We start from the raw sequence: 27604 nt of genomic DNA, 5'->3' as shown, positions 1-27604 counted from the left end.
AGGAAAGATGAAGAGAGCAATGGTCATGAGTTATGATTTATGAATATGCTGTCGTCTGATTGTACTTATATTTCTAATTGTAGAGATGCATATTCTGTTATTTCTCTTATTATGTTAATTCAATAGGGTCCATTTTGAATAAAGGTCCAGAGACCCTTTCAATTTGAGGGCTAATATGTGATCCTATCGGTCTGTGTCTCTTGTGTGCTTCTAGGCCCTTACTATTGGTGTGTGTGAGTGAGTGTGCGTGTGTGCATGCGTGCGTGTATGTGATGGTATCTATGGTGTGGGTAATGGCTCAGAATGGGACAGTAATGAGGGTGATGGACAGTCAGGACAAATGACAGTCTCAGAAGAACATTTACAGTTACAGGAACACTTCAGTTCATTACAGAGAAACACAATCATACCACAGTCGCTGTGCAGTAGCACATTTCACCGCGAACAAAGGTAGGTAGTCTCATCTGCATGTGAGTTCGGCATATCAAAGATATACTTATGTACAGAAATATACTCATATTACAGGTATGGTATTTTATTAATTCTACAGTAGAACCACCTCTATAATAATCATCAGGTGGTGTAAATGTGTGTCTTTTTGTAAAAGAGTTGGCCAAGCGTGACTTACCCTGGGACTGCTGAGAGGACTTGACGAGAGCCCTGTTGAAGCGCCACTGACTGAACGAGACCTGGAGGACAAAAATACCAGTATCAGACAACACAGGTACAGTAACACATAGCATGGTCCCCCTTATGGGGAAAACAACATGGATGTCACGTGATCACCTGCGATCTGCCCATAGAGAGGCTTTTATTCTCTATTTTGGTTAGGCCAGGGTGTGACTAGCGTGGGCCTTCTATGTTCCTATTTCTATGTTTTTGTATTTCTTTGTTTTTGGCCGGGTATGGTTCTCAATCAGAGACAGCTGTCTATCGACGTCTCTGATTGAGAACAATACTTAGGTAGCTCTTGCCCACATGGGTTTTGTGGGTAGTTGCTTTCTGTTTTGTACCCGACGGAGCTGTTTCGGTTGTTCTTTTTGTTACTTTGTATTTAGTGTTCAGTTCTATTTAATAAATGACGAACACGTACCACGCTGCACTTTGTTCCTCACCTTCTTCCACCAACGGCCGTTACAGATCTTATGTCAAGTTCATTTGATAACATGTGACGACATGTAAAAGCAACACGTGATCTCATGGAGCGCCGAACCGATTTTCATCCGAAAGTTGTTGTTTTTTTTTTTTTTACATGTGAAAGTGCAAATTCTGCATGTGAGGTGAAAACATGTTATTCTCCTCACATGTGAAAAGGTGGTGTCAACACGTCAACTCTATGTCGAACACATGTGAACGACTGACCTCATGAGTCTCTTATTTCTTCCATGGAAAAATGGCAGCTCAATTTCAGCTTCACATTTCTTGTTGTTAAAAGGGAGGCAATGAAATGGTATGGGGGTTTTTAAGGTCAGTGGTTCGCTGTTGAGCTAAAACGTGTCATTAAAAAAAGGTGGAAAAATCTTTCATCTATGACAATATTTGACAAAAAACACTTAGTACAGACTTATCAATACATCCCCAGATTGGATTTGAACTCACAACCTCTGGATTTGGGGTACAGCTGTTCTTGCTGCTGCGTCACAAACTGTGTAGCATTCAGTCACATACACATTCATTACCTACCTATAATACATCTCTGCACACAGGAAAAATAGTGCCATCTACACTGCTATCTTAGCTATGGAGGAATGAGCTCGCCCCAATTCTCATCGACGGGGCCGGGGTGGAGCAGGTTGAGAGCTTCAAGTTCCTTGGTGTCCACATCACCAACAAACTAACATGGTCCAAGCACACCAAGACAGTCGTGAAGAGGGCACGACAAAACCTATTTCCTCTTAGGAGTCTGAAAAGATTTGGCATGGGTCCTCAGATCCTCAAAAGAGTTCTACAGCTGCACCATCGAGAGCATCCTGACAGGTTGCATCACTGCCTGGTATGGCAAATTCTCAGCCTCCGACCGCAAGGCACTACAGAGGGTAGTGCGAACTGCCCAGTACATCACTGGGGCCAAACTCCCTGCCATCCAGGACCTCTATACCAGGCGGTGTCATAGGAAGGCCCTTAAAATTGTCAAAGACTCCAGCCACCCTAGTCATAGACTGTTCTCTCTGGTACCACACGGCAAGCGGTACCGGAGCGCCAAGTCTAGGTCCAAGAGGCTTCTAAACACCTTCTATGCCCAAGCCATAAGACTCCTGAACATCTAATCAAATGGCTACACAGACTATTTGGATTGACCCCCCCCCCCTTCTTTTACGATGCTGCTAATCTCTGTTATTACCTATGCATAGTCACTTTAATAACTCTACCTAAATGTACATATTAGCTAAATTACCTCAACTAACCGGTGCCCCCGCACATTGACTCTGTACAGGCACCCCTGTATATAGTCTCGCTATTGTTATTTTATTGCTGCTCTTTAATTATTTGTTACTTTTATTATTATTTTGGGGGTATTTTTCTTAAAACTGCATTGTTGGTTAAGGGCTTGCAAGTAAGGTCTACACCTGTTGAATTCAGCGCATGTGACAATTACAATTAGATTTGATTTATCAGTTTATCAGACTATTCTCTCATCATTGTGTCATGTCTTGTTATGTCTGTTCCTGTCCTTTCTCTTCACTCTGTCTCTCTCTGCTGGTCTTTTTAGGTTACCTTCTCTGTCTCTCATTCTTCAGCTGTTCTACATCTCCCCTAACTAGCTCATTCACTCTTTCCCACCTGTTCTCTCTTCCCCCTCTGATTAGGTCTCTATTTCTCTCTCTGTTCCTGCTACTTTCAGTGTCTGATTCTTGTTTGTGTTTTTGATGCCAGAAGCAAGCTGTCGTCTCGTTTGCTTCCACCTTGTCCTATCCTGTCGGAGTCTGCCTGGCAGGTGCATCCTGCATTATACTAACGTTCTTTTGTTCCATTGACTACGTTGGAAGAGGATTTATGCCATTCCTGTTTTTCATTAAAGAACTCTGTTTTCTGTTAAAACCGCTTTTGGGTCTTCACTCAAGTACATAACAGAAGAATCAGACCAAGAATGGACCCAGCGGCTCCGGACCCTTTTCACTCCGCCGTCGAGATCCAGGGAGCGATGCTAGGCAGACACGAGGAGGAATTGTCTGCTGCTCGACATGCCGTTGAGACCCTGGCCGTCCAAGTCTCCGACCTCACAAGACAGGTTCACCAACTCCACCTCGATCCACCGCCCACTTCCAGGGTTTCCGAGTCTCCGGAGCCCAGGATCAACAACCCGCCGTGTTACTCTGGGGAGCCCACTGAGTGCCGCTCATTCCTCACTCAGTGTGATGTGGTGTTCTCTCTCCAGCCCAACACTTACTCCAGGAGCGCAGCCCGCATCGCCTACGTCATTTCTCTCCTTACCGGACGGGCGCGTGAGTGGGGCACGGCAATCTGGGAGGCGAGGGCTGAGTGTATTAACCAGTATCAGGACTTTAAGGAGGAGATGATACGGGTTTTTGACCGTTCTGTTTTTGGGGAGGAGGCTTCCAGGGCCCTGTCTTCCCTATGTCAGGGGAATCGATCCATAACGGATTATTCTATTGAGTTTCGCACTCTCGCTGCCTCTAGTGACTGGAACGAGCTGGCTTTGCTCGCTCGTTTTCTGGAGGGTCTCCTCGTCGAGGTTAAGGATGAGATCCTCTCCCGGGAGGTTCCTTCCAGTCTGGACTCCTTAATAGCTCTCGCTATTCGCATAGAGCGACGGTTTGATCTTCGTCGCCGAGCTCGTGGAAAGGAGCTCGCGTTCTCCGTTGCTCCCCTCTCCACATCACTGCCACCTGCCGCATCACTGCCACCCTCCTCCGCCGGCTCGGATGCTGAGCCTATGCAGCTGGGGGGTATCCGCATCTCGGCCAAGGAGAAGGAACGGAGAATCACCAATCGCCTCTGTCTCTACTGCGGCTCCGCTGGTCATTTTGTCACCTCATGTCCAGTAAAAGCCAGAGCTCATCAGTAAGAGGAGGGCTACTGGTGAGCGCAACTACTCAGGCCTCTCCTTCTGGATCACGCACTACCTTTCCGGTCCATCTCCGCTGGCCCGGTTCATCTGCTTCCTGCAGTGCCTTGATAGACTCTGGGGCGGAGGGCTGTTTTATGGACGAGACCTGGGCTCGGGAACATGACATTCCTCTCAGACAGTTAGGGGAGCCCACGGCCTTGTTCGCTTTAGATGGTAGTTCTCTCCCCAAGATTCAGCGTGAGACGCTGCCTTTAACCCTCACTGTCTCTGGTAATCATAGCGAAACCATTTCTTTTTTAATTTTTCGTTCACCTTTTACACCTGTTGTTTTGGGTCATCCCTGGCTAGTGCGCCATAACCCTTCTATTAATTGGTCTAGTAATACTATCCTATCCTGGAATGTTTCTTGTCATGTGACCTGTTTAATGTCTGCTATCCCTCCTGTTTCCTCTGTCTCTTCTTCACAGGAGGAGCCTGGCGATTTGACAGGGGTGCCGGAGGAGTATCACGATCTGCGCACGGTGTTCAGTCGTTCCAAGGCCACTTCTCTCCCTCCACACCGGTCGTATGACTGTAGTATTGATCTCCTTCCGGGAACTACTCCCCCCCGGGGTAGATTATACTCTCTGTCGGCTCCCGAACGTAAGGCTCTCGAGGATTATTTGTCGGTATCGCTCGATGCCGGTACCATAGTCTCCTCCTCCTCTCCCGCCGGAGCGGGGGTTTTTTTTGTTCAGAAGAAGGACGGGTCCCTGCGCCCATGCGTGGATTATCGAGGGCTGAATGACATAACAGTTAAGAATCGTTATCCGCTTCCTCTTATGTCTTCAGCCTTCGAGATCCTGCAGGGAGCCAGGTTTTTCACCAAATTGGACCTTCGTAACGCCTACCATCTCGTGCGCATCAGGGAGGGGGACGAGTGGAAGACGGCGTTTAACACTCCGTTAGGGCACTTTGAATACCGGGTTCTTCCTTTCGGCCTCGTTAACGCTCCAGCTGTCTTTCAGGCACTAGTTAACGACGTCCTGAGAGACATGCTGAACATTTTTGTTTTCGTTTACATGGACGATATCCTGATTTTTTCACCGTCTCTCTCGATTCATGTTCAGCACGTGCGACGCGTCCTCCAGCGCCTTTTGGAGAACTGTCTTTATGTGAAGGCTGAGAAGTGCACTTTTCATGCCGCCTCTGTCCCTTTCTCGGTTCCGTTATTTCCGCTGAGGGCATTAAGATGGATCCCGCTAAGGTCCAGGCTGTCATTGATTGGCCCGTTCCTAAGTCACGCGTCGAGCTGCAGCGCTTTCTGGGCTTCGCTAATTTCTATCGTCGTTTCATCCGTAATTTCGGTCAGGTGGCAGCTCCCCTCACAGCCCTTACTTCTGTTAAGACGTGCTTTAAGTGGTCCGTTTCCGCCCAGGGAGCTTTTGATCTTCTTAAGAATCGTTTTACATCCGCACCTATTCTTGTTACACCTGACATCTCTAGTCAGTTTGTTGTTGAGGTTGACGCGTCAGAGGTGGGCGTGGGAGCCATTCTTTCTCAGCGCTCTCTCTCTGACGGCAAGGTCCATCCTTGCGCGTTTTCTCTCATCGCTTATCGCCGTCAGAACGTAACTATGATGTTGGTAATCGCGAACTGCTCGCCATCCGCTTAGCCCTAGGCGAATGGCGACAGTGGTTGGAGGGGGCGACCGTTCCTTTTGTCGTTTGGACTGACCATAGGAACCTTGAGTACATCCGTTCAGCCAAACGACTTAATGCGCGTCAGGCTCGTTGGGCTCTGTTTTTCGCTCGTTTCGAGTTTGTTATTTCTTATCGTCCGGGCTCAAAAAACACCAAGCCTGATGCTTTATCTCGTCTCTTCAGTTCTTCTGAGGTCTCCACCGACCCCGAGGGGATTCTCCCTGACGGGCGTGTTGTCGGGTTGACTGTCTGGGGAATTGAGAGGCAGGTAAAGCAAGCACTCGCTCACACTCCGTCGCCGCGAGCTTGTCCTAGGAACCTTCTGTTCGTTCCCGTTCCTACTCGTCCGTCCGTTCTTCAGTGGGCCCACTCTGCCAAGTTAGCCGGCCACCCCGGCGTTCGGGGTACGCTCGCTTCCATTCGCCAGCGTTTCTGGTGGCCCACTCGGGAACGTGACGCGCGTCGATTTGTCGCCGCTTGTTCGGTCTGCGCGCAGACTAAATCTGGGAACTCTCCTCCTGCCGGCCGTCTCAGACCGCTTCCCATTCCCTCTCGACCGTGGTCTCACATCGCTTTAGATTTTATCACCGGACTGCCTTCATCAGCGGGGAAGACAGTTATTCTTACGGTTGTCGATAGATTCTCTAAGGCGGCTCATTTCATTCCTCTCGCTAAGCTCCCTTCTGCTAAGGAGACGGCTCAGATCATTATCGAGAATGTTTTCCGAATTCATGGCCTTCCGTCTGACGTCGTTTCCGACAGAGGCCCGCAGTTCACGTCTCAATTTTGGAGGGAGTTTTGCCGTTTGATTGGGGCTTCCGTCAGTCTCTCGTCCGGCTTTCATCCCCAGTCTAACGGTCAAGCCGAACGGGCCAATCAGACTGTTGGTCGCATTTTACGCAGTCTTTCTTTTCGTAACCCTGCGTCTTGGTCAGAACAGCTCCCCTGGGCAGAGTACGCCCACAACTCGCTTCCCTCGTCTGCTACCGGTCTATCTCCTTTTCAGAGTAGCCTCGGGTACCAGCCTCCGCTGTTCTCATCTCAGCTCGCCGAGTCCTGCGTCCCCTCCGCTCAGGCTTTTGTCCAGCGTTGCGAGCGCACCTGGAAGGGGGTCAGGTCGGCACTTTGCCGTAATAGGGCGCAGACTGTGAGGGCCGCTAATAAGCGTAGGACCAAGAGTCCTAGATATTGTTGCGGTCAGAGAGTATGGCTCTCCACTCAGAACCTTCCCCTTAAGACAGCTTCTCGCAAGTTGGCCCCGCGGTTCATTGGTCCGTTCCGTATTTCTCAGGTCATTAATCCTGTCGCAGTGCGACTTCTTCTCCCGCTATCTTCGTCGCGTTCACCCGAACTTCCATGACTCCTGTGTTAAGCCCGTTCTTCGCGCCCCGCTCGTCCCTCCCCCCCATCCTTGTCGAGGGCGCACCCATCTACAGGGTTCGTAAGATTTTGGACATGCGCCCTCGGGGCCGTGGTCATCAGTACCTAGTGGATTGGGAGGGGTACGGTCCTGAGGAGAGGAGTTGGGTTCCCTCTCGGGACGTGCTGGACCGTTCGCTGATCGATGATTTCCTCCGTTGCCACCAGGTTTCCTCCTCGAGTGCGCCAGGAGGCGCTCGGTGAGTGGGGGGGGGTACTGTCATGTCTTGTTATGTCTGTTCCTGTCCTTTCTCTTCACTCTGTCTCTCTCTGCTGGTCTTTTTAGGTTACCTTCTCTGTCTCTCATTCTTCAGCTGTTCTACATCTCCCCTAACTAGCTCATTCACTCTTTCCCACCTGTTCTCTCTTCCCCTCTGATTAGGTCTCTATTTCTCTCTCTGTTCCTGCTACTTTCAGTGTCTGATTCTTGTTTGTGTTTTTGATGCCAGAAGCAAGCTGTCGTCTCGTTTGCTTCCACCTTGTCCTATCCTGTCGGAGTCTGCCTGGCAGGTGCATCCTGCATTATACTAACGTTCTTTTTGTTCCATTGACTACGTTGGAAGAGGATTTATGCCATTCCTGTTTTTCATTAAAGAACTCTGTTTTCTGTTAAAACCGCTTTTGGGTCTTCACTCAAGTACATAACACATTGATTTTATTTATTTATTTCAGTAATTTGAGGGTTTTCTGTATAGTTGTCTACTGTAGGTGAGACATATTATTATGTTTTAAGGTTACTCCTGAATATAAATATTATAGTTTTTCTTGAGTACAAAGCTGAGATTTACTTTGAAGTCCAGTGTAGGAATACAGGTGAAATCAGTCATTGACACAGACATGGTGGAGTAGCAGGAAGATAGTAATGCCATGAAACAAGAGGTTGTGAGTTCAAATCCCAGGTGAGGACCTAATGAATAACAATTACTGTATAAATAAATATACACAATGTCATCAAGTGTGTCAAATATCTAAGTGGAAAACACTGCAGCAATTTTGTCACATTCCGGGGACATCCTGTCCTGTTTGCAGGGCATCATGTGAAAATTTGAATCCACATGTGAGCGGTTATGTGATCATGTGAAATATCATCACATATGAAGTGTTCCAAAACCCCATGATTTCACATGTGCAATAGAATTTTGCACGTGCAAAACATGTGGAACTTTCACAAGTGAAGTCATCAGACAACACTAGTACAACAACGCAAAGCACAAGTGTGTGTGTGCCTGTGTGTATGTATGTGTGTGTGCGTGCATTTGTGTGTGTGCATATTCGGTGTGCGTGTGTGTTTATTTGTGTATATATCTACGTCTAACCTCTGGCTGTGTGCGGAGGTGTCCAGCGCCCTGCGCGTGGGTGTTGGGGAGCCCTGCTCCGTCACACTCAGCACCTCCAGGCTCTTCCTCTCTGGCCGGCACCGGCCATGACGGGTCAGCATGGGAGAGTCCACCCGCTTCCTAGGGGGATCTGCTGGGAGACCTTAGAAAGGTTAGAATCCAGGTCTCAGAGGTACACAGAAAGATTAACCTACATTATTTAAAGCACTGGTGCATCAAAACAAAAATTTGTCGGGAGGTTTTGACATGCTGACGTGTCGGACAAAGAAACCGCAGACCTACATGAACTTGTTGTAAAGTTCTGTCACGGGACTTTTATTTTCAAAAGTTTCATTGCAGGACTTTTATTTTGAAACAGACTCGCCAGATGTTGCTTACTGTCGCTAGCTTCACAGATACCTATCAGTAAGTCAGGGTTGGCTAGAAATAGAATGTTCCAATTTTTTTCTGAGAATGTTAGGTTAGAATAGAATATGAATCGAATGTCTCTGGGAGAGATCAGAGTGTCCAATAAGTGTCGGTTAGGTTGTTGATTCCTTCTAATATATGTTGTCTAAAGGTTTTCTTTCCAACCTATATCGTTCCTGGGCGGCAGGTCTTCATCCTCACAGCTGGGGTAACGCTCTTTCCTGTCCAAGAGGAGGTAGTAAATCATCTTCTCCTGGTTGTCTCTGAGAAAACAAGAGAGAGAGAGAGAGAGAGAGAGAGAGTGAAAGAGAGAGAGAGTGAAAGAGAGAGAGAGTGAGAGAGAGAAAGAAAGAGAGGGAGAGAGAGATAGTGAGAGACATTCAGGGATTGATAAAGATGGCTAAATCAGAACTAGAGCATAATGTGAATGTGAGAGTTGGCGGGACAACAGTAGCAGGAGAAAGAGCCATTGTTTATATCTGTGGTCGTGTTAATGCTTTGCCAGAGTGATGTAACATTTGACATGCCAAAAAAGCAGATTGGTCAGTCAGTAGAGAGAGAGAGTCTCTTTTTGCTGGAATATCACAATCAGTGCCCCTGTCCCAACAATGTTTTTTTATTTCACCTTTATTTAAACTAGGAAAGTTCTTATTTTCAATGACGGCCTAGGAGCAGTGGGTTAATTGCCTGTTCAGGGGCAGAACGACAGATTTGTACCTTGTCAGCTCGGGGGTTTGAACTTGCAACCTTCCAGTTACTAGTCCAATGCTCTAACCACTAGGCTACCCTGCTGCCCCAATACTGTCCCAATACACCACAAAGTCCTATTTCCTGGGTTGGATTACCTTTACTTCTCCAGAGAGAAAAATACTAGGATAGAGAAAGGCAGGAAAACACTAGTTGGGAGAAGGGGAGCAAGAGAGATATAGAGCGAGGCTAGTAAGGAGGAGCAGATTGAGAGAAACAGAGAGAGATAGAGAATGTTGAATGGAATTGACAGAGAGAGAGAGAGAAAGATAGAGAGCGAAAGAGAGCGCGAGCGAGAGGAAGAGAGAGAGAGAGAGAGATCAATAGTTCATTTCCACAGCAACCAGTGAACGGTGACACTACAGGGGCCACATCAAGGGACACTCACACTGGAGGTCCCGGGTCAGCTTTCCCCGGTCTCTAAAAGCAGCCCAGATAGTACTCACTCCTCACACTGCAGGTCCTGGGTCAGTTTCCCCCGGTCTCTGAAGCAGCCCAGCGAGTGCATGCTGTCCAGCACATCAGGGTCCAGCTCGGTCAGCGACACGATCCTCTTCACACACACACGCCTGGGAGGAGGCTGCTCCGGACACGGCTCGTTACGACCACCACTGGCAGGGGAGAGATACGGAAAGGGGGAAAAGCGAGAGATAGAGAGAAAGACAGACGGCGGGGAGAGAGGTCAGATGAGTAGAGAGTTCCGTGAAAACGGCCACATACACGAGCAACATGTAGAACTATTCAACGGACCGTCTTGGTTTTAGTCTTCTGTTCGGAGAGAAGAAGACAATGATTAAGTGGTGAGAGAAAACAGAGTACAACAGGGTGAGTGTACTTACAGATACCAGGAGTGTTTTTGTATGGCTTCTAGCTGTAAAAGAAGACAGACGCAGCCAGTTAGTTACCCACACAGTACTCCTACGTCTAGTCAGTACCGTGAGTCTCTCTCTTCTCCTCTCCTACTACATCTAGTCAGTACCGTGAGTATCTCTCCTCCCCTCTCCTACTACGTCTAGTCAGTACCGTGAGTCTCTCTCCTACTACGTCTAGTCAGTACCGTGAGTCTCTGTCTACCCCTCTCCTACTACGTCTAGTCAGTACCGTGAGTCTCTGTCTACCCCTCTCCTACTACGTCTAGTCAGTACCGTGAGTCTCTCTCCTACTATGTCTAGTCAGTACCGTGAGTCTCTGTCTAACCCCTCTCCTACTACGTCTAGTCAGTACCGTGAGTCTCTGTCTACCCCTCTCCTACTACGTCTAGTCAGTACCGTGAGTCTCTGTCTAACCCTCTCCTACTACGTCTAGTCAGTACCGTGAGTTTCTCTCCTCCCCTCTCCTACTAAGTCTAGTCAGTACCGTGAGTCTCTGTCTACCCCTCTCCTACTACGTCTAGTCAGTACTGTGAGTCTCTCTCCTCCCCTCCCCTCTCCTACAACGTCTAGTCAGTACCATGAGTCTCTGTCTACCCCTCTCCTACTACGTCTAGTCAGTACCGTGAGTCTCTGTCTACCCCTCTCCTACTACGTCTAGTCAGTACAGTGAGTCTCTGTCTACCACTCCCCTACTACGTCTAGTCAGTACCGTGAGTCTCTGTCTACCTCTCTCCTACTACGTCTAGTCAGTACCGTGAGTCTCTGTCTACCCCTCTCCTACTACGTCTAGTCAGTACAGTGAGTCTCTGTCTACCACTCCCCTACTACGTCTAGTCAGTACCGTGAGTCTCTGTCTACCTCTCTCCTACTACGTCTAGTCAGTACCGTGAGTCTCTGTCTACCCCTCTCCTACAACGTCTAGTCAGTACCATGAGTCTCTGTCTACCCCTCTCCTACTACGTCTAGTCAGTACCGTGAGTCTCTGTCTACCCCTCTCCTACTACGTCTAGTCAGTACAGTGAGTCTCTGTCTACCACTCCCCTACTACGTCTAGTCAGTACCGTGAGTCTCTGTCTACCCCTCTCCTACTACGTCTAGTCAGTACAGTGAGTCTCTGTCTACCACTCTCCTACTACGTCTAGTCAGTACAGTGAGTCTCTGTCTACCACTCCCCTACTACGTCTAGTCAGTACCGTGAGTCTCTGTCTACCTCTCTCCTACTACGTCTAGTCAGTACCGTGAGTCTCTGTCTACCTCTCTCCTACTACGTCTAGTCAGTACCGTGAGTCTCTCTCTACCCCTCTCTTTCCCCGTACCGTGAGTCGCTCTCTTCCTCACCCCTCTCTCTCTACCCCTCTCCTCCCCTCTCCTCCCCCGTACCGTGAGTCTCTTGTCAGGGTTGACCTGGATCATTCCTTTGAGCAGGGCCTGGCAGTCTGGGGGGATGAAGTGGGGCATGTGGAACACCCCACTCTTCACCTTCTCAAGGAGCTGGCGCAGGTTGTCATGGTCAAAGGGAAGAGCTCCCTACACACACACACACGCACACACACACACACACACACACACACACACACACACACACACACACACACACACACACACACACACACACACACACACACACACACACACACACACACACACACACACAGGAGAGGAGAGAGGGGAGTTACAGAGCGAGAGACATTGAGGGGAAGAAAGAGATGGAGGGAGAGGTTCTTACCACCAGCAGTGCAAAGAGGATGACTCCACAGCTCCACACATCTGCCCTGCGACCGTCATACTTCTCTCCCTGCAATGCAAGAGGACGGCAGGACACTCAAGGAGAATAAAACCGATTCACTGGTCATTCATGCAGTGCAGACACACACAGAGATTGTGGGTGTACGTCTGACCTCCACAGTCGCACAGAGAGAAGGGAACTTACTCGGATAACTTCTGGACATGCGTAGTGAGGAGATCTGTCATCGTTCAGAAGAAAGAAAAGACAGTTCTTAACAATTTTTATTTATTTAACCAGGCAAGTCAGTTAAGAACAAATTCTTATTTACAATAACGGCATACCGGGGACCAGTGGGTTAACTGCCTTGTTCAGGGGCAGAATGATGGACCTTTACCTTGTTAGCACGGGGATTCGATCCAGCAACCTTTCGGTTACGAGTCCAACGCTCTAACCACTAGGCTACCTGCCTTCCCCAAAATACTGTACGTCAGTAAGGGCGCCCGCCTCTACACGCACGCACACACACGCAGGAACACACACACACTGTACTCACCCACAGCTGGTCTCTAGCAGGCTGTCTCCCACCTGTAGGGAAGCCATGCCGAAGTCAGCGATGCGGATGTTATTCTTCTCATCCAGGAGCAGGTTCTCAGGCTTCAGGTCTCTATGACTACACACGCACACGCGCGCGGACACACAAACACGCGTGGACACACATACACAGCGCGAGCGCACACACACACGCGCGCACGTGGACACACAAACACACACACACATTGACATAGTGGCTGTATATATATATTGCTCTGACCATATAGAGTGACAGTGTACACACAGACTGACCAGGTGAATCCGGGTGAAATCTATGTTCCCTTATTGATGTCACTTGTTAAATCCACTTCAATCAGTGTAGAGGAAGGGGAGGAGACAGGTGAAAGAAGAATGTTTAAGTCTTGAGACAATTGAGACATGGATTGTGTGTGGGCACCATTCAGTGGCTGATTAATGGGCAAGACAAAATATGTAAGTCTTTGAACAGGGTATGGTGGTAGGTGCCAGGTGCAACAGTTTCAGTGTTCCAAGAACTGCAAAGCTGCTGGGTTTTTCACACTCAACAGTTTCCCATGTGTGTCAAGAATGGTCGACCACCCTAAGGACATCCAGTCAACGAGACAACTGTGGGAAGCATTGGAGTCAACGTGGGCCAGCATCCCTGTGGAATGCATTCAACACCTTGTAGAGTTCATGCCCTGATGAACTGAGGCTGTTCTGAGGGCAAAAGGTGTGGGGGGGCAACTCAATATTAGGAAGGTGTTTGTAATATTTGGTATACTCAGTGTATATACTGCATTGGTGTAGTGTCTGACCATATAGAGTGGCTGTGTACATATTGTTGTATACAGTATATTATTGTAGTGTATGGCTGTATAGAGTGACTGTGTATATATTTATGTAGTGTCTGACCATATAGAGTGACTGTGTATATACTTCTGTAGTGTCTGACCATATAGAGTGACTGTGTATATATTTCTGTAGTGTCTGACCATATAGAGTGGCTGTGTACATATTGTTGTATACAGTATATTCCTGTAGTGTCTGACCATATAGAGTGACTGTGTTTATATTTCTGTAGTGTCTGACCTTATAGAGTGACTGTGTATATGTTGCTGTATACAGTATATTATTGTAGTGTCTGGCTGTATAGAGTGACTGTGTATATATTTATGTAGTGTCTGACCATATAGAGTGACTGTGTATATACTTCTGTAGTGTCTGACCATATAGAGTGACTGTGTATATGTTGCTGTATACAGTATATTATTGTAGTGTCTGGCTGTATAGAGTGACTGTGTATATATTTATGTAGTGTCTGACCATATAGAGTGACTGTGTTTATATTTCTGTAGTGTCTGACCATATCGTGTGACTGTATACAGTATAGTGCTGTAGTGTCTGACCATATAGAGTGGCTGTGTACATATTGTTGTATACAGTATATTCCTGTAGTGTCTGACCATATAGAGTGACTGTGTTTATATTTCTGTAGTGTCTGACCATATAGAGTGACTGTGTTTATATTTCTGTAGTGTCTGACCATATAGAGTGACTGTGTACATATTGCTGTAGTGTCTGACCATATAGAGTGACTGTGTACATATTGATGTATACAGTATATTGCTGTAGTGTCTGACCATATAGAGTGATTGTGTATATATTGCTGTAGTGTCTGACCATATAGAGTGACTGTGTACATATTGCTGTAGTGTCTGACCATATAGAGTGACTGTGTACATATTGATGTATACAGTATATTGCTGTAGTGTCTGACCATATAGAGTGATTGTGTATATATTGCTGTAGTGTCTGACCATATAGAGTGACTGTGTACATATTGCTGTAGTGTCTGACCATATAGAGTGACTGTGTATATATTGCTGTAGTGTCTGACCATATAGAGTGAATATGTATATATTGCTGTAGTGTCTGACCATATAGAGTGACTGTGTATATATTGCTGTAGTGTCTGACCATATAGAGTGACTGTGTACATATTTCTGTAGTGTCTGACAATAAAGAGTGACTGTGTATATATTTCTGTAGTGTCTGAACATATAGAGTGACTGTGTTTATATTTCTGTAGTGTCTGACCATATACAGTGACTGTGTATATACTTCTGTAGTGTCTGACCATATAGAGTGACTGTGTACATATTGCTGTAGTGTCTTAACATATAGAGTGACTGTGTATATATTTCTGTAGTGTCTGAACATATAGAGTGACTGTGTATATATTTATGTAGTGTCTGACCATATCGGGTGACTGTGTACATGTTGCTGTATACAGTATATTACCGTAGTGCCTGACCATATAGAGTAACTGTGTATATATTGCTGTAGTGTCTGACCATATAGAGTGACTGTGTACATATTTCTGTAGTGTCTGACCATATAGAGTGAATGTGTATATATTGCTGTAGTGTCTGACCATATAGAGTGACTGTGTACATATTGCTGTAGTGTCTGACCATATAGAGTGACTGTGTACATATTGCTGTAGTGTCTGACCATATAGAGTGACTGTGTATATATTGCTGTAGTGTCCGACCATGTAGAGTGACTGTGTACATATTACTGTATACAGTATATTGCTGTAGTGTCTGACCATATAGAGTGACTGTGTATATATTGCTGTATACAGTATATTACTGTAGTGTTTGAACATAGAGTGATTGTGTATATATTGCTGTAGTGTCTGACCATATAGAGTGACTGTGTACATGTTGCTGTATACAGTATATTACCGTAGTGCCTGACCATATAGAGTGACTGTGTATATATTGCTGTATACAGTATATTACTGTAGTGTTTGAACATATAGAGTGACTGTGTACATATTGCTGTAGTGTCTGACCATATAGAATGACTGTGTACATATTGCTGTATACAGTATATTACTGTTGTGTCTGACCATATAGAGTGACTGTGTATATATTGTTGTATACAGTATATTATTGTAGTGTCTGACCATATAGAGTGACTGTGTACATATTGCTGTAGTGTCTGACCATATAGAGTGACTGTGTACATATTGCTGTAGTGTCTGACCATATAGAGTGACTGTGTATATATTTCTGTAGTGTCTGACCATATAGAGTGACTGTGTACATATTGCTGTATACAGGATATTGCTGTAGTGTCTGACCATATAGAGTGACTGTGTACATATTACTGTATACAGGATATTGCTGTAGTGTCTGACCATATAGAGTGACTGTGTACATATCGCTGGATACAGGATATTGCTGTAGTGTCTGACCATATAGAGTGACTGTGTACATATCGCTGGATACAGGATATTGCTGTAGTGTCTGACCATGTAGAGTGACTGTGTATATATTGCTGTATACAGGATATTGCTGTAGTGTCTGAACATATAGAGTGACTGTGTATATATTGCTGTATACAGGATATTGCTGTAGTGTCTGACCATATAGAGTGACTGTGGCAGAAGTCCAGCGCTGAGATGATCTGTCTGAAGAACTTCCTGGCCTCTTTAGGCGTCAGTCTGCCCTTCTTCACCAGGTAGTCAAATAACTCTCCTCCTGAGACGTGTTCCAACACCAGATACCTGGGAGGGAGGGAGGGAGGGAGGTAAAGGGAGGGAGGGAGGGAGGTAAAGAGAGGGAGGGAGGGAGGGAGGGGAGGGGGGAGGGAGGAATCAAATACTGTATGTTTCAGCATATAATAATAACAAAGTAACTTCGTGCATGCACACACACACTCACGCAAAGTATATTAGTATATTATTATATTATTGAGTTTTGGTACAGTAGAAGAGACAGGCAGAAAGAGAAGGAGAAAGAATGTGGGTGAGAAAAGAGGATAATATACTTACAGGTATTTGTTATTCTCATAAACATCATGCAGCTTCAGCACATGAGGGTGCTCTATTAGTTTTAGTATAGCTATCTCCCTCTCCACCTGGAGACAGAGAGAGAGAGAGAGAGAGAGAGAGAGAGAGAGAGAGAGAGTTACGAACTGAGAGAAGAGAGAAGTTACCAACAGAGAGGAGAGAGGAGAAAGAGAGAAAGAGAGAGGAGTTACAAACAGAGGAGAGAGAGAGAGAGGAGGCAGAGAGAGAGAGAGAGAGAAAGAGAGAGAGAGAGAGGGTGGAGGCAGAGAGAGAGAGATGAGGTACGAACAGAGTGGAAGTAGAGAGAGAGAGAGAGAGAAAGTAGAGAGAGAGGAGGTACGCGAGAGAGGAGAGGTACGAACAGAGGAGAGAGAGAGAGAGAGCGAGAGAGAGAGAACGAGAGAACGAGAGAGAGAGAGGAGGTACGAACAGAGGAGAGAGATGGAGAGAGAGAGAGAGAGAGTTGAGGTACGAACAGAGGAGAGAGAGAGAGAGAGAGAGAGAGGAGGTACGAACAGAGGAGAGAGAGAGAGAGAGAGAGAGAGAGAGAGAGAGAGAGAGAGAGAGAGAGAGAGAGAGAGAGGAGGTACGAACAGAGGAGAGAGAGCGAGCGAGATTGAGAGGAGATAAAGACAGCAGGAGCAAGTCCGGAAGCGAGAGATAGCAAGAGATCGATAGAGAGCGAGCACCAGTGAGCGCATGTGACAGAAAGAGCTTGTGAACACACAGTGCATAGCCTATACACACACCTCCTCTACCCCAGAAGTAGAATACAAAAGAACCAAAGAGGAAGAAGAAGCTGATGACATATTGTATGTCAAACTACATTCATTATTAACGACAGCACGCTGGCTGGTCTATATAATGTGCTCCTACAAATGCCTAATAGCAGGCTCATGGCTCTCTCTGTAGGCTACTGGACCTTCAGAAGGACACTCTGAGAGCCTCTGAGTCCCAATTGGCACCTTATTCGCTGTGAAGTGCACGCTGACGGGGAATAAGGGTGCCATTTGGGACACAGGCAGCTTCTCTGGGCTCACACCTTCATGAGGACAGACTCGGACAGCTTCTCTCGGTTCACAATCTTTATGGCCACCTTCTGTCCCGTGATACAGTGGACTCCCAGCTTCACCAAACCTGGGAGAGAGAGAGAGAGAGCGAGAGAGTGAGAGAGAGAGAGGGCGGAGGAGGAGAGGAGATGGGGGAGAGAGAGAGAGAGAGGGCGGAGGAGGAGAGGAGATGTGGGAGAAGGAGAAGGGGGAGAGGGAGAGAGAGAGACAGAGAGGGCGGAGGAGGAGAGATGGGGGGAGAGAGAGAGGGAGAGAGGGGGTGGAGGAGGAGAGGATATGGGGAGAGAAAGAGAGCGGAAAGTAAGAAAAGAAAGAGAGAGAGAAAAGCTCTGAGTTTGTCTCGTTCGTTTTGCTTCTCCTTTACTTTCAACACGGCTCCATTCTCATTCACAACAAGTGAGCCAGAACCCATACAGGGGACACAGGTGGAGCATGGCCTCGCCCATACCATATCGACTTGACTCGGCAGAACCTAATGGCCTAATTCAGCGACTGCAGTCTACGTCGGCCTGTCTACGGTTCAAACAGTTCAATCAAACTAAGGCTACACCAGCCTGTTCTCAGCACTGACATCCGATACTCGCCAAAACCTCCACAATAAACCCAGCAATTTCAGTCTTCTCCATCGATGTCCATTCATGCCAGCTGGTCAGTCTACACAGGTCTGAACTAGTCTACCGAGGGACAGATTCCCAGACCAGGATTAAGTCTACTCCTAGATTTAAAAAATCTCCAGTGGGGAGAGAGTGTTGTTTTAGTCCAGGATTAGAGAACAGGCTTAATCTGAGTGTGGTACATCTGCCCTTATTAGATCAGTTCAATCTGCTAGTCCAAGTCTCCGCCCGTTGAGGAGCCTACTTTACTCTGGCGGAGGGTCACTTAGCTCCAATATGAAGGTCCGGATTTACCAGACACAAATGAAACCTAATCCTGGATTTAAAACGCTGTTTCAATGGAGAATGAAGATTCCCTTTAGCCCTGGACTAGGCTTAATCTGTGACTGGTTAGTTAGTTAGTTAGTTAGTTAGTTAGTTAGTTAGTTAGTTAGTTAGTTAGTTAGTTAGTTAGTTAGTTAGTTAGTTAGTTAGTTAGTTAGTTAGACTTCAGAGCACCAGGGGATGAAAGACACCGAGATCGGCCAGACTGTGTCCACCCCTGTACGCACGCCTCAGAGACACATAGATTCATTCCTAAAGGACACAGACACCATACACAAACAAGCAGACAACACGCACACAGCTACTCTCACAGAAAAAAAAAACATTACATGCAACATCATACACACGTAAAAGCTGTGACCGCATGCTTGACATTACTGATCCCGGATATTTGCAAATGGCAAGACGATCGGGCCTATCCGCCCGTCCGAGTTGCTTGCACTACTGTGACATACATCACATACACACACATATTAATCCCGAGGACATCATGTCCAGGCGCACATAGAGCGGACTCTTTAGACAACCAATTGTATTTCTCGGCCTAATATACATCAATAGTTACAGACTTGACTATTTTAATCTACCATGCATTGATAATAGCAGCTTTTGCGCTTGGTGATGAGTTTAAAGGGAGCGGTGGAAGTACGCTTACCCGTCTGCCCCTTCCCAAGGGTTTTCTCCAACCGGTAAGGCCCGACGTATTGGGCCGACTGGCCTACGGACAGCTCCTTGCTTGTCATGATGTCCGTGCGTTGAAAGCGAAATGATATGATGATAAGGAGATCAACTCACAGTTTTTTTCAGGAGGAATGTATAACTGTCGGTCCTGGCGGCAGAACGGCTCCGCGGTAATAACATTACAGACGCCTAGCGATGTTGTCACAGGGAGGAATGGAGAGAGCGGTTGTAGTCGTGATGACAATATCGTGGCCTATAGTCTCGGCAGGGCTACTCCCGTGCACTTGCCCTTTTCTATGCGGCTATTGCATACATTTTCCGTCATATAAATTCGGTAAACTCAGTTTATTATCAACGACCGTGAATTGACTAAACAGGAATGAAACAAGGGGACGTTAGAAAGTGGAAGAGGGGAACTCGTACGGAGATTTTGACAGGTGCATATTTGAGAAGTCCAAAATAACGGAAGTTATTATGAATTACAATTATTATTAACAATAGACGTAATAAATGTGTCCTATTGTTCATATTGGTATAGACAGATAGATGTCAGCAGCTGGAATCGCCTATCAAAAACTATGTCATCAGATAGGCTCAATTTAACGGCTAGATTGCACACAATTCTGCACCTCATAGCCTACACCCGATGCTGTCATAAGTGATCCTTATAATAACATAATAACGACATTTGTAAAGAATCTTATCATCGTAACATATTTGTGTCTTCCTCCACCTCTTTTTGTCTCATTTTGGTATGTAGACTATCTCTGCTCCGTCCTTCAGGCTATATGAATAGTAATTTTCCGTTATAGCCTCAGAGGGGTGGTTTTCCCAATATCCGGTGCACTCTTCGGATTATCCCAGGGCCTGGTATCAGGAAATAGAGGGTAACAGAGCGTCAAAACAGCCACCCTGCTATCCGCACCCGTTCGGACTAGCCTAGATTTCTCTCAATCTGTATTCCCCCAGTCAACGTCTGTCAACAATTTCACTTTGCGTTTCTGTTCAAACCAAAATGTTATTTTTCTTTCGATAAATAATCGTTTTCTCTATTTATGTGAAACGCTCGATTGGATGGTTGTAATACATCGTGGTTCTACAAAAAAAAAAAAAAAAAAAAAAGCATATTTAGCTGGCGTAGTACTCTCCTCCCTCCCTCTTTCTTTCCCGTGCACTCTCCCCTCCCTCCCTCGCCGTCTATGGACATATCACACCATCCCCGCTCGCGCTCCTGTCGCCGCTGGTTCCAAGAATCATCCTTCACCGGCGTCCTTGTGCAGAAAGATGCAGCTTCAGAAGCGATTCGAAAAATATATGCTTGTCTGTCGAAGTTCTTTGCATCCACAATCCATCACGGGATAGCCTCACTTCTGGCCGCAAAAAAAAAACACGTTATTTTTTTCTCTCTCCCCTCTTCTTCTCCTCCTCATACGATACAGCAGCATCAGCATCCGGGTTCCGTCCCCCCCCCCCCCTTTTTTTCTCTCTTCCACCCCATCCTTTTTCCCGGTCTGCCTGTCCTTAAAATATGCTTTCCGTCGCCTCCTGTTCGCTCACCTACTTCTGTATTCAAACACACCGACTTTTAAAGGGCTGAGGGGGAAACACATGAAAATACCATTTCCGACATCTAATAGTGTAAAGAAAAGAAGATACACTTGTTGTCGAATGTTCTTGTAGAATAGAATAGTATAGAATAACAAACCGATTAATTTACTTCCTTTTAATAGTTTTTGTACGTCCCTCTTTGGTCCATTTCCACGGCTTTCTTATATCATCCCAGGCAACACAAAATGTAATACGGTCATTTACAAGTGTTTAACTAAAAGTATGTTTCTCTTGATCTAGCCTATTGATTGGTCAAATCAGACAGATATTATTCATCTCACGTCATTTCTATGACGTGTCTAGTTTCTCTCATTAGATGCATCAACAGTCTTAGCGAATGGATACCAATAGCCATTAATAATAGGCTAATAGGCATAGTATGTTGCCACACCGTCATGCAGTTCCGCGGTTGTACAAAGGGTATAGTACTTGCTCATAGCGCTGACTTTGCAGAAAGTAATTTACAATATAAGTTTCATTGCATGACTTAATGAGATTATTTTTGATTGATTTAATGGCCCAATTATTATTATTTGAGATGATGGACTTATTATTAGTGTATGGTGTCGTATAATAAGCCCATATATTAGCCTATTATTAATGGCTATTGGTATATATATATATATATATATATATATATATATGGGCTTATTATACGACACAGCTTATTCATTGGATCGTTTACAGTGTGTGAATATAATGATACTTTGTGTGAAATACATGGGCTGACAACATCAAATTCCTTCCTATACCATATGGTCTGTACACATTTGAGTGGGCAGAAGGTGCACATTTATTTTACTGCAGTTCTCTTTATAACCACCAGGGGTCAGACAATATGAACAGGCAGATAACATGAAGGTGTAATTCAGTGGTCACCAAATGGTCGATCGGCAGTTGATTCAGAAGCCCTGCGCACCAGGGCTGCATTCCCAACATGAATTCAATTATGGGGCGTTTCAGGTCCGAAGAGAAAATAATTGTACACTCGCAGACCCCGTTAAAAACGAGGGCTGAGGGGCTTACATTGCAAACTTCCCTTGCTTGGCTAATCATTTGGACCCACGACAAATATGGCCGCGGGGATTCCCCCAAGGGCTTGAGGGTTTAGGCCCGAGGGCTGTCTACTTTGAGTTTGAAACGCAGCCCAGGTAGGTAAAGTGTATCCATTTGGAACCATTCAATTTGTGTGAAAACACAAACTCGCCCTATCAGGCGAACCGGCAGATCTGTGGCTAAATCGAGTGCGCCTACTGTGCTGGCCAATTGGATTGCTCAAATCACCGTGCCAACAGCTTCGAAGACCCGGCAACAGCGAAGTTTGATTTCATGACTTTTAAAAACATGACCAGAGAGACTGTCAAATAATACAGCAAATAGCTGCTGTTTTTATGAGTAAGTTTTGATTCGGCACACAGTTTTTATTAATCACTATTACAAAATATAAAACGGCAGCTGCAATGGATGAGTAGCCAAGTGTATAGATAGCCCAGCGTTTGTATTATTATTAGCAGCTTATGTCTATTTTAATATCAAGGAATATTTCACTTTCTCTGGTCATAGATGCGGCTCGAGTTTCGCCATCAGGTGGAAGACGGTGTCCGCTCTTTGCTCAGTCTAACGGGAGGAGAGGAACCGAAGGAGAGAGCAGTGACCTTCAGAGGTGGACCCTCTGCTGCTATCTCCCTACCTCCGCTGAGACTAATGCCGTGTTCAAAACTGGGCATTTTTACATCTCCTACTTCAGTGCGTTCAATACAACTGGGTTCTCGGGAGAGAAAAAACACTAGATCAGACTAGGAATAAATAGTTTTGAACGGTCATCCAACTCGGAATTTCAAGACGGAAACTCAGGCATCTTTTCTAGAGCTCCGACTTTCCGACCTGAATATCCCTGTTGTCATGATTTGAACTCGTTTTTCTCCCCAGTTCTCAGTTGTCTGATCATGGCGCAAGGCACATCAGTCCGGTCAAATAAAACATGGTCTGAGAAGAGAGAACATCGCTGGCATATATAGCCAATATGCTGTGTTAATCTGTTAGGCCTACTGCACAAACCTAATTCCTACAGAACTGATTGAGTTTGATTGTATTTTTACAGGGACAGTGCACATTAATCAACGTTTCAGTAAAAGTGCCGGTTTTAGCCAGCCGGCTAATTTCAACCGCAGTCCCTGGGCAGGTAAAAACAATTACAATATAGACAATCATTGAGCAGTGAGCACACGCAGAGCAACATAGGACAAGCAAGACAAAATTCATAAAAGCAACAAAGTGTTTCCACACCTCACAGACAACGTGGAAAGTGGCAATACACAGCTAGGGTTAATGATCACAAATCTGATTGACCTTTAGCAATGTCTTCGTGCATTTTGTGAAAGTGTGATAGGTGTTGCAGTTATGTGTGTCTGGTAGCATAACTGTTTTTATTAGGTTAATATAAATAAAATGCAAGACATGTTTAAAGGTTGGTGACCACTGATGTAATTGATTGAAGTCTTCTTATCCCCTGTGTATCCACAGACAGTAATAAATTAATCCTGTTAGTGTCTTTACAACGAATCATTCTCAATAACCGATAGAGTTCAGACTGTTGACCAGTCAGGTCAAGCAGCAGGTAACCTAGTGGTTTGAGCATTGGGCCAGTAACCAAAAGGTTGCTGGATTGAATCCTTGAGCGGACAAGGTAAAGAACTGTTGTTCTGGCTCTGAACAAGGCAGTTAACCCATTGTTCCCCGGTACGCCGTCATTGTAAATAAGAATGTGTTCTTAACTGATTTGCCTAGTTAAATACAGTTTTTTTAAAGCTTGGTGTAGGCTACTACTATGTGCACTACTATGTGCCCTAATAGACCAGCGTGGAGCTTAAAATGTTACCTACCATACACTACCACCTCCCAGTAGGGCTGAGCAGTATACTGTATTTTACGATATACCAGTATTGACGCATGGACCGGTTTTAGTTTTTACTTTACCTTCTATAACGGTATTTTAATGTTTGGTTTGTTATATGTGATAAGCCGTGTTTAACGTCCATTTTTATAATTTACTTCGCTACTTGAGTCATCCCTCTCCGCTCTCCCCATACGCCGCTTTCCACACAGGCCTAGCCCCGCCCCCTGTCACTCAACGAGCGCATGTGTTGCGCTCAATCTGCACGGTCAATGCAGCGCATTGCAACAATGTTGTTTTCGCTTTTCCCTCTTCATATAAATCCAGTAGTATTCTATAATTACACTATTAGTTTATGTTGCTTACATCTGCAAACAGCTAGTTTGTCTGTTCTTAGCAAGTTGGGCCTACATCTTGTTAGCCGATAATGCTAATCGCTAGGTAGCTAGCTAATACATGTACTGAGTCGGAGCTAACATAATTACTTATACAGCCTGATAATAGCAGTGATGGTGTAGACCTAAATCAGCATGTTGTTTGTGCAGCAGTACCTTCTAAATCAAAGAGGAATACAAGAAGCGTTAATGTGTTAGCGACATGAACTAGCCAAGAGAAAACACAATGTAGCCAAAGATTATAGGGTTCCCTAAGGAAGCAATTATCAACCATTTGGTTCCTAAAAAAACATTTTGGTTCCTACCCTATCACAATAACTCCTCCCTGGCATTTTCATTCGTTTTCATGTCAAACAACACTATTCAAACTGCCCACTATCATATTCCAACTATAGAATTAGAATAGTAATTCTATGTCCGTGATTCCAACATTTCACCGAAGTGTTTTGCTCCAAATCACAAGTCAAATCGCTATTACAACATTAGGTACAAAATAAGTTTGATATTGTTTGCCCATATCTTGCAGCCCTACATGGCAGTGTGGAAATGATCTCAAATGAGTGCAGGAAATGCAGAATTGTACTAACATGCAAAAAAATATATATTTTGGGTTGAAGTTAAATTGAACAGTATAAAACAATCAGAATGGAGAAGGACCCATTGAAATAATGTAGAATGTATGTGTTGCCACCCCGAGGTCATGCACTACCTATAAAGACATTTTAGAAATGTTATAGTTTAAAAACAAAATATCGTCAACGTTTTTTAAAAATAGCGTGATATATTTTGGCCATATCGCCCAGCACTCCCCGCGTCTTTATCCCCAGTCAAGTCAAGCAAGTGTACTATTGTTTACCCCTATCCCTTTTAAAGCCCCGGGGGAAAGTTGACCAGCGGGCGGTTTAAATGGTATTGTCATGAAACAGCAGGGAGCATGTCTCGAACCCTCGACCATCTAATCAAGCCCGAGGTCCGGCGCGCCATCGACTGTGCCGCAAAAGCATGCTCGTGCGGCAGAGTCGATTTCCGCGCTTATAAACCGAGGGTCGTTAAGGTATGTACCCCCGTCCACATAGACTACCCCACCCCTTCTCAACGCCCCCTTCCCATATGCCTCCCTGACACATAACTCTGGGATGAACCGAAATATCTCCTCCCTCAGTAAAATTCCACTCAGGCATAGGAGTCCCACTGAAGATCCAGGGGTCCAGTGAGGTTAGAGTAAATATGTCTGGATTGAGCGCTGTCCTGCGGGGTATACGAAGCAAGCTAGATCTACTCAGGGTTCTCTAAAACTAACCAGCTTCAGTTAGCTTCACCTTCCAATTCAGGCTTCATCCTTACGGTGGATATTGCGTGGCCACCTGCCGCTAACCCTAGCATGTTGCACATGGCTAATCAAACGCCGAACTGTTCGTTGAGACAATGCTGAAACTGATACAATACTTTATTTTATTTCTTATCCTTAATGCCGTCTTTGGTGTGCTTATCAATGCACTCACCTTTTTTCCCCCATTCCTTAAGTCATACTGTGCGTGGTTTAAAATGTATTCCGTCATTACTACATTTGCAAAGTGATATGTAACATTTTTTTTAACACACAAAACATTTGATTAATACAATATTGAATCAAGTCTTCCTCAAATCAAGGGTAGATGATGCAATCTTTGCAAGAGGGAGGCAATCTGATTTCAATGGTTCTCAACTCATGGTTCAGACATTTCATTCAGGGTAAGTGGAGTTAGCCTGCCCTGCCCCGGAGCTGGTTAGTTCTGAAGGATATGTTGCCATAGAAATTTACCTGGCTAAAAGGTGAGCCACTTTCGTATGACCGGTTATCCCATGTTGACCAAAGTTGCCTTGTTAACTCCTCAAACCTGTTTCGTAGGATACCCCTCCGGTGAGTGTTTTGTGTGTGTGTGTGTGGGGGGGGGGGTTAGTAAAGGTATGTTCTTTCACATGGAACTTTCCTGGGAAAGAAGTTGTTACGCACACACCCTCTATCCCTCACATGCAAGTACAGTCCCACCACCTACATGGCAATATCTCCTCTCCCATACACAGTCCACACATGCATACTAACCCTAATCCATAGCATGTGTTTCTCCTTTCTCACACACTCAGTTCACAGAGCATTTAACTCACATTTAAAGATATCAACTACAAGAGAGTAAGACTTCACGGTCTGGCGTCCACTTATGTGGCGCTCCTAGTTGTGTTGTGCCATGTCCCACTGCCCAGCCCCCTTCACACTCATACCCTCCTTACATGCACACATATTCCTTGCGTGCGGTCCCAGCTCTCTCTCTCTCGCTCTCTCTCCCCCATCAGCAGTCTGATTCTGGAGCACAGTGGGTTAGATTGACACTTTCATGTACTCACACCCCGAGTATCCTTTGAGTCTACTCACACACACACACACCATAGAAAGTGTGTGTGTCATACCTCCCTGAACCCAACCTCACCCACCTCTGGGCCTTCAGCCAATCTGCAGGACAAACACATATGCACTTAACCCTCAATGTCAGGACCCACTGATCCTGTGCAGTGTGGCCGAGTCGCAGTCGCAGTTCTACACCCTTTTCCAGAAGTGTACTTGCACTTTCCCTCCCCATCATGTTTTTAAAAGCATATGATTGGTGCAAGCATTAGCTGGAGTCAGTTTACACCATTCTGATGACCAGGTGGCGAATCGCATCTCTGCATGTCTGGCAGACATATCAGTGTGGATGACGGATCACCACCTCAAGCTGAACCTCGGCAAGACGGAGCTGCTCTTCCTCCCGGGGAAGGACTGCCCGTTCCATGATCTCGCCATCACGGTTGACAACTCCATTGTGTCCTCCTCCCAGAGCGCTAAGAACCTTGGCGTGATCCTGGACAACACCCTGTCGTTCTCAACCAACATCATGGCGGTGGCCCGTTCCTGTAGGTTCATGCTCTACAACATCCGCAGAGTACGACCCTGCCTCACACAGGAAGCGGCGCAGGTCCTAATCCAGGCACTTGTCATCTCCCGTCTGGATTACTGCAACTCGCTGTTGGCTGGGCTCCCTGCCTGTGCCATTAAACCCCTACAACTCATCCAGAACGCCGCAGCCCGTCTGGTGTTCAACCTTCCCAAGTTCTCTCACGTCACCCCGCTCCTCCGCTCTCTCCACTGGCTTCCAGTTGAAGCTCGCATCCGCTACAAGACCATGGTGCTTGCCTACGGAGCTGTGAGGGGAACGGCACCGCAGTACCTCCAGGCTCTGATCAGGCCCTACACCCAAACAAGGACACTGCGTTCATCCACCTCTGGCCTGCTCGCCTCCCTACCATTGAGGAAGTACAGTTCCCGCTCAGCCCAGTCAAAACTGTTCGCTGCTCTGGCCCCCCAATGGT

The 27604-nt window shown here is 46.0% G+C and overlaps 1 protein-coding gene across 1 annotated transcript in view; it reads right to left on the bottom strand.

The window, feature by feature from the left end:
• The window catches only part of brsk1b (BR serine/threonine kinase 1b), a 29647-nt gene extending 9227 nt beyond the window's left edge, over nucleotides 1-20420 (bottom strand). Inside the window, 13 exon segments of the mRNA XM_064988723.1 lie at nucleotides 629-689; nucleotides 8448-8598; nucleotides 9042-9139; nucleotides 10070-10234; nucleotides 10463-10494; nucleotides 11876-12022; nucleotides 12222-12290; nucleotides 12426-12459; nucleotides 12775-12891; nucleotides 16210-16350; nucleotides 16618-16703; nucleotides 17678-17772; nucleotides 19299-20420. Of these exon segments, the coding sequence (XP_064844795.1) occupies nucleotides 629-689; nucleotides 8448-8598; nucleotides 9042-9139; nucleotides 10070-10234; nucleotides 10463-10494; nucleotides 11876-12022; nucleotides 12222-12290; nucleotides 12426-12459; nucleotides 12775-12891; nucleotides 16210-16350; nucleotides 16618-16703; nucleotides 17678-17772; nucleotides 19299-19386 (1284 nt within the window). The 5' untranslated portion in view covers nucleotides 19387-20420.
• Between the last annotated feature and the right edge of the window lie 7184 nt (nucleotides 20421-27604).

The sequence above is a fragment of the Oncorhynchus masou genome, chromosome 15, assembly GCF_036934945.1.
Source record: "Oncorhynchus masou masou isolate Uvic2021 chromosome 15, UVic_Omas_1.1, whole genome shotgun sequence".
Classification (NCBI taxonomy): Eukaryota; Metazoa; Chordata; class Actinopteri; order Salmoniformes; family Salmonidae; genus Oncorhynchus; species Oncorhynchus masou.
This window is presented reverse-complemented; position numbering and strand designations above follow the sequence as displayed.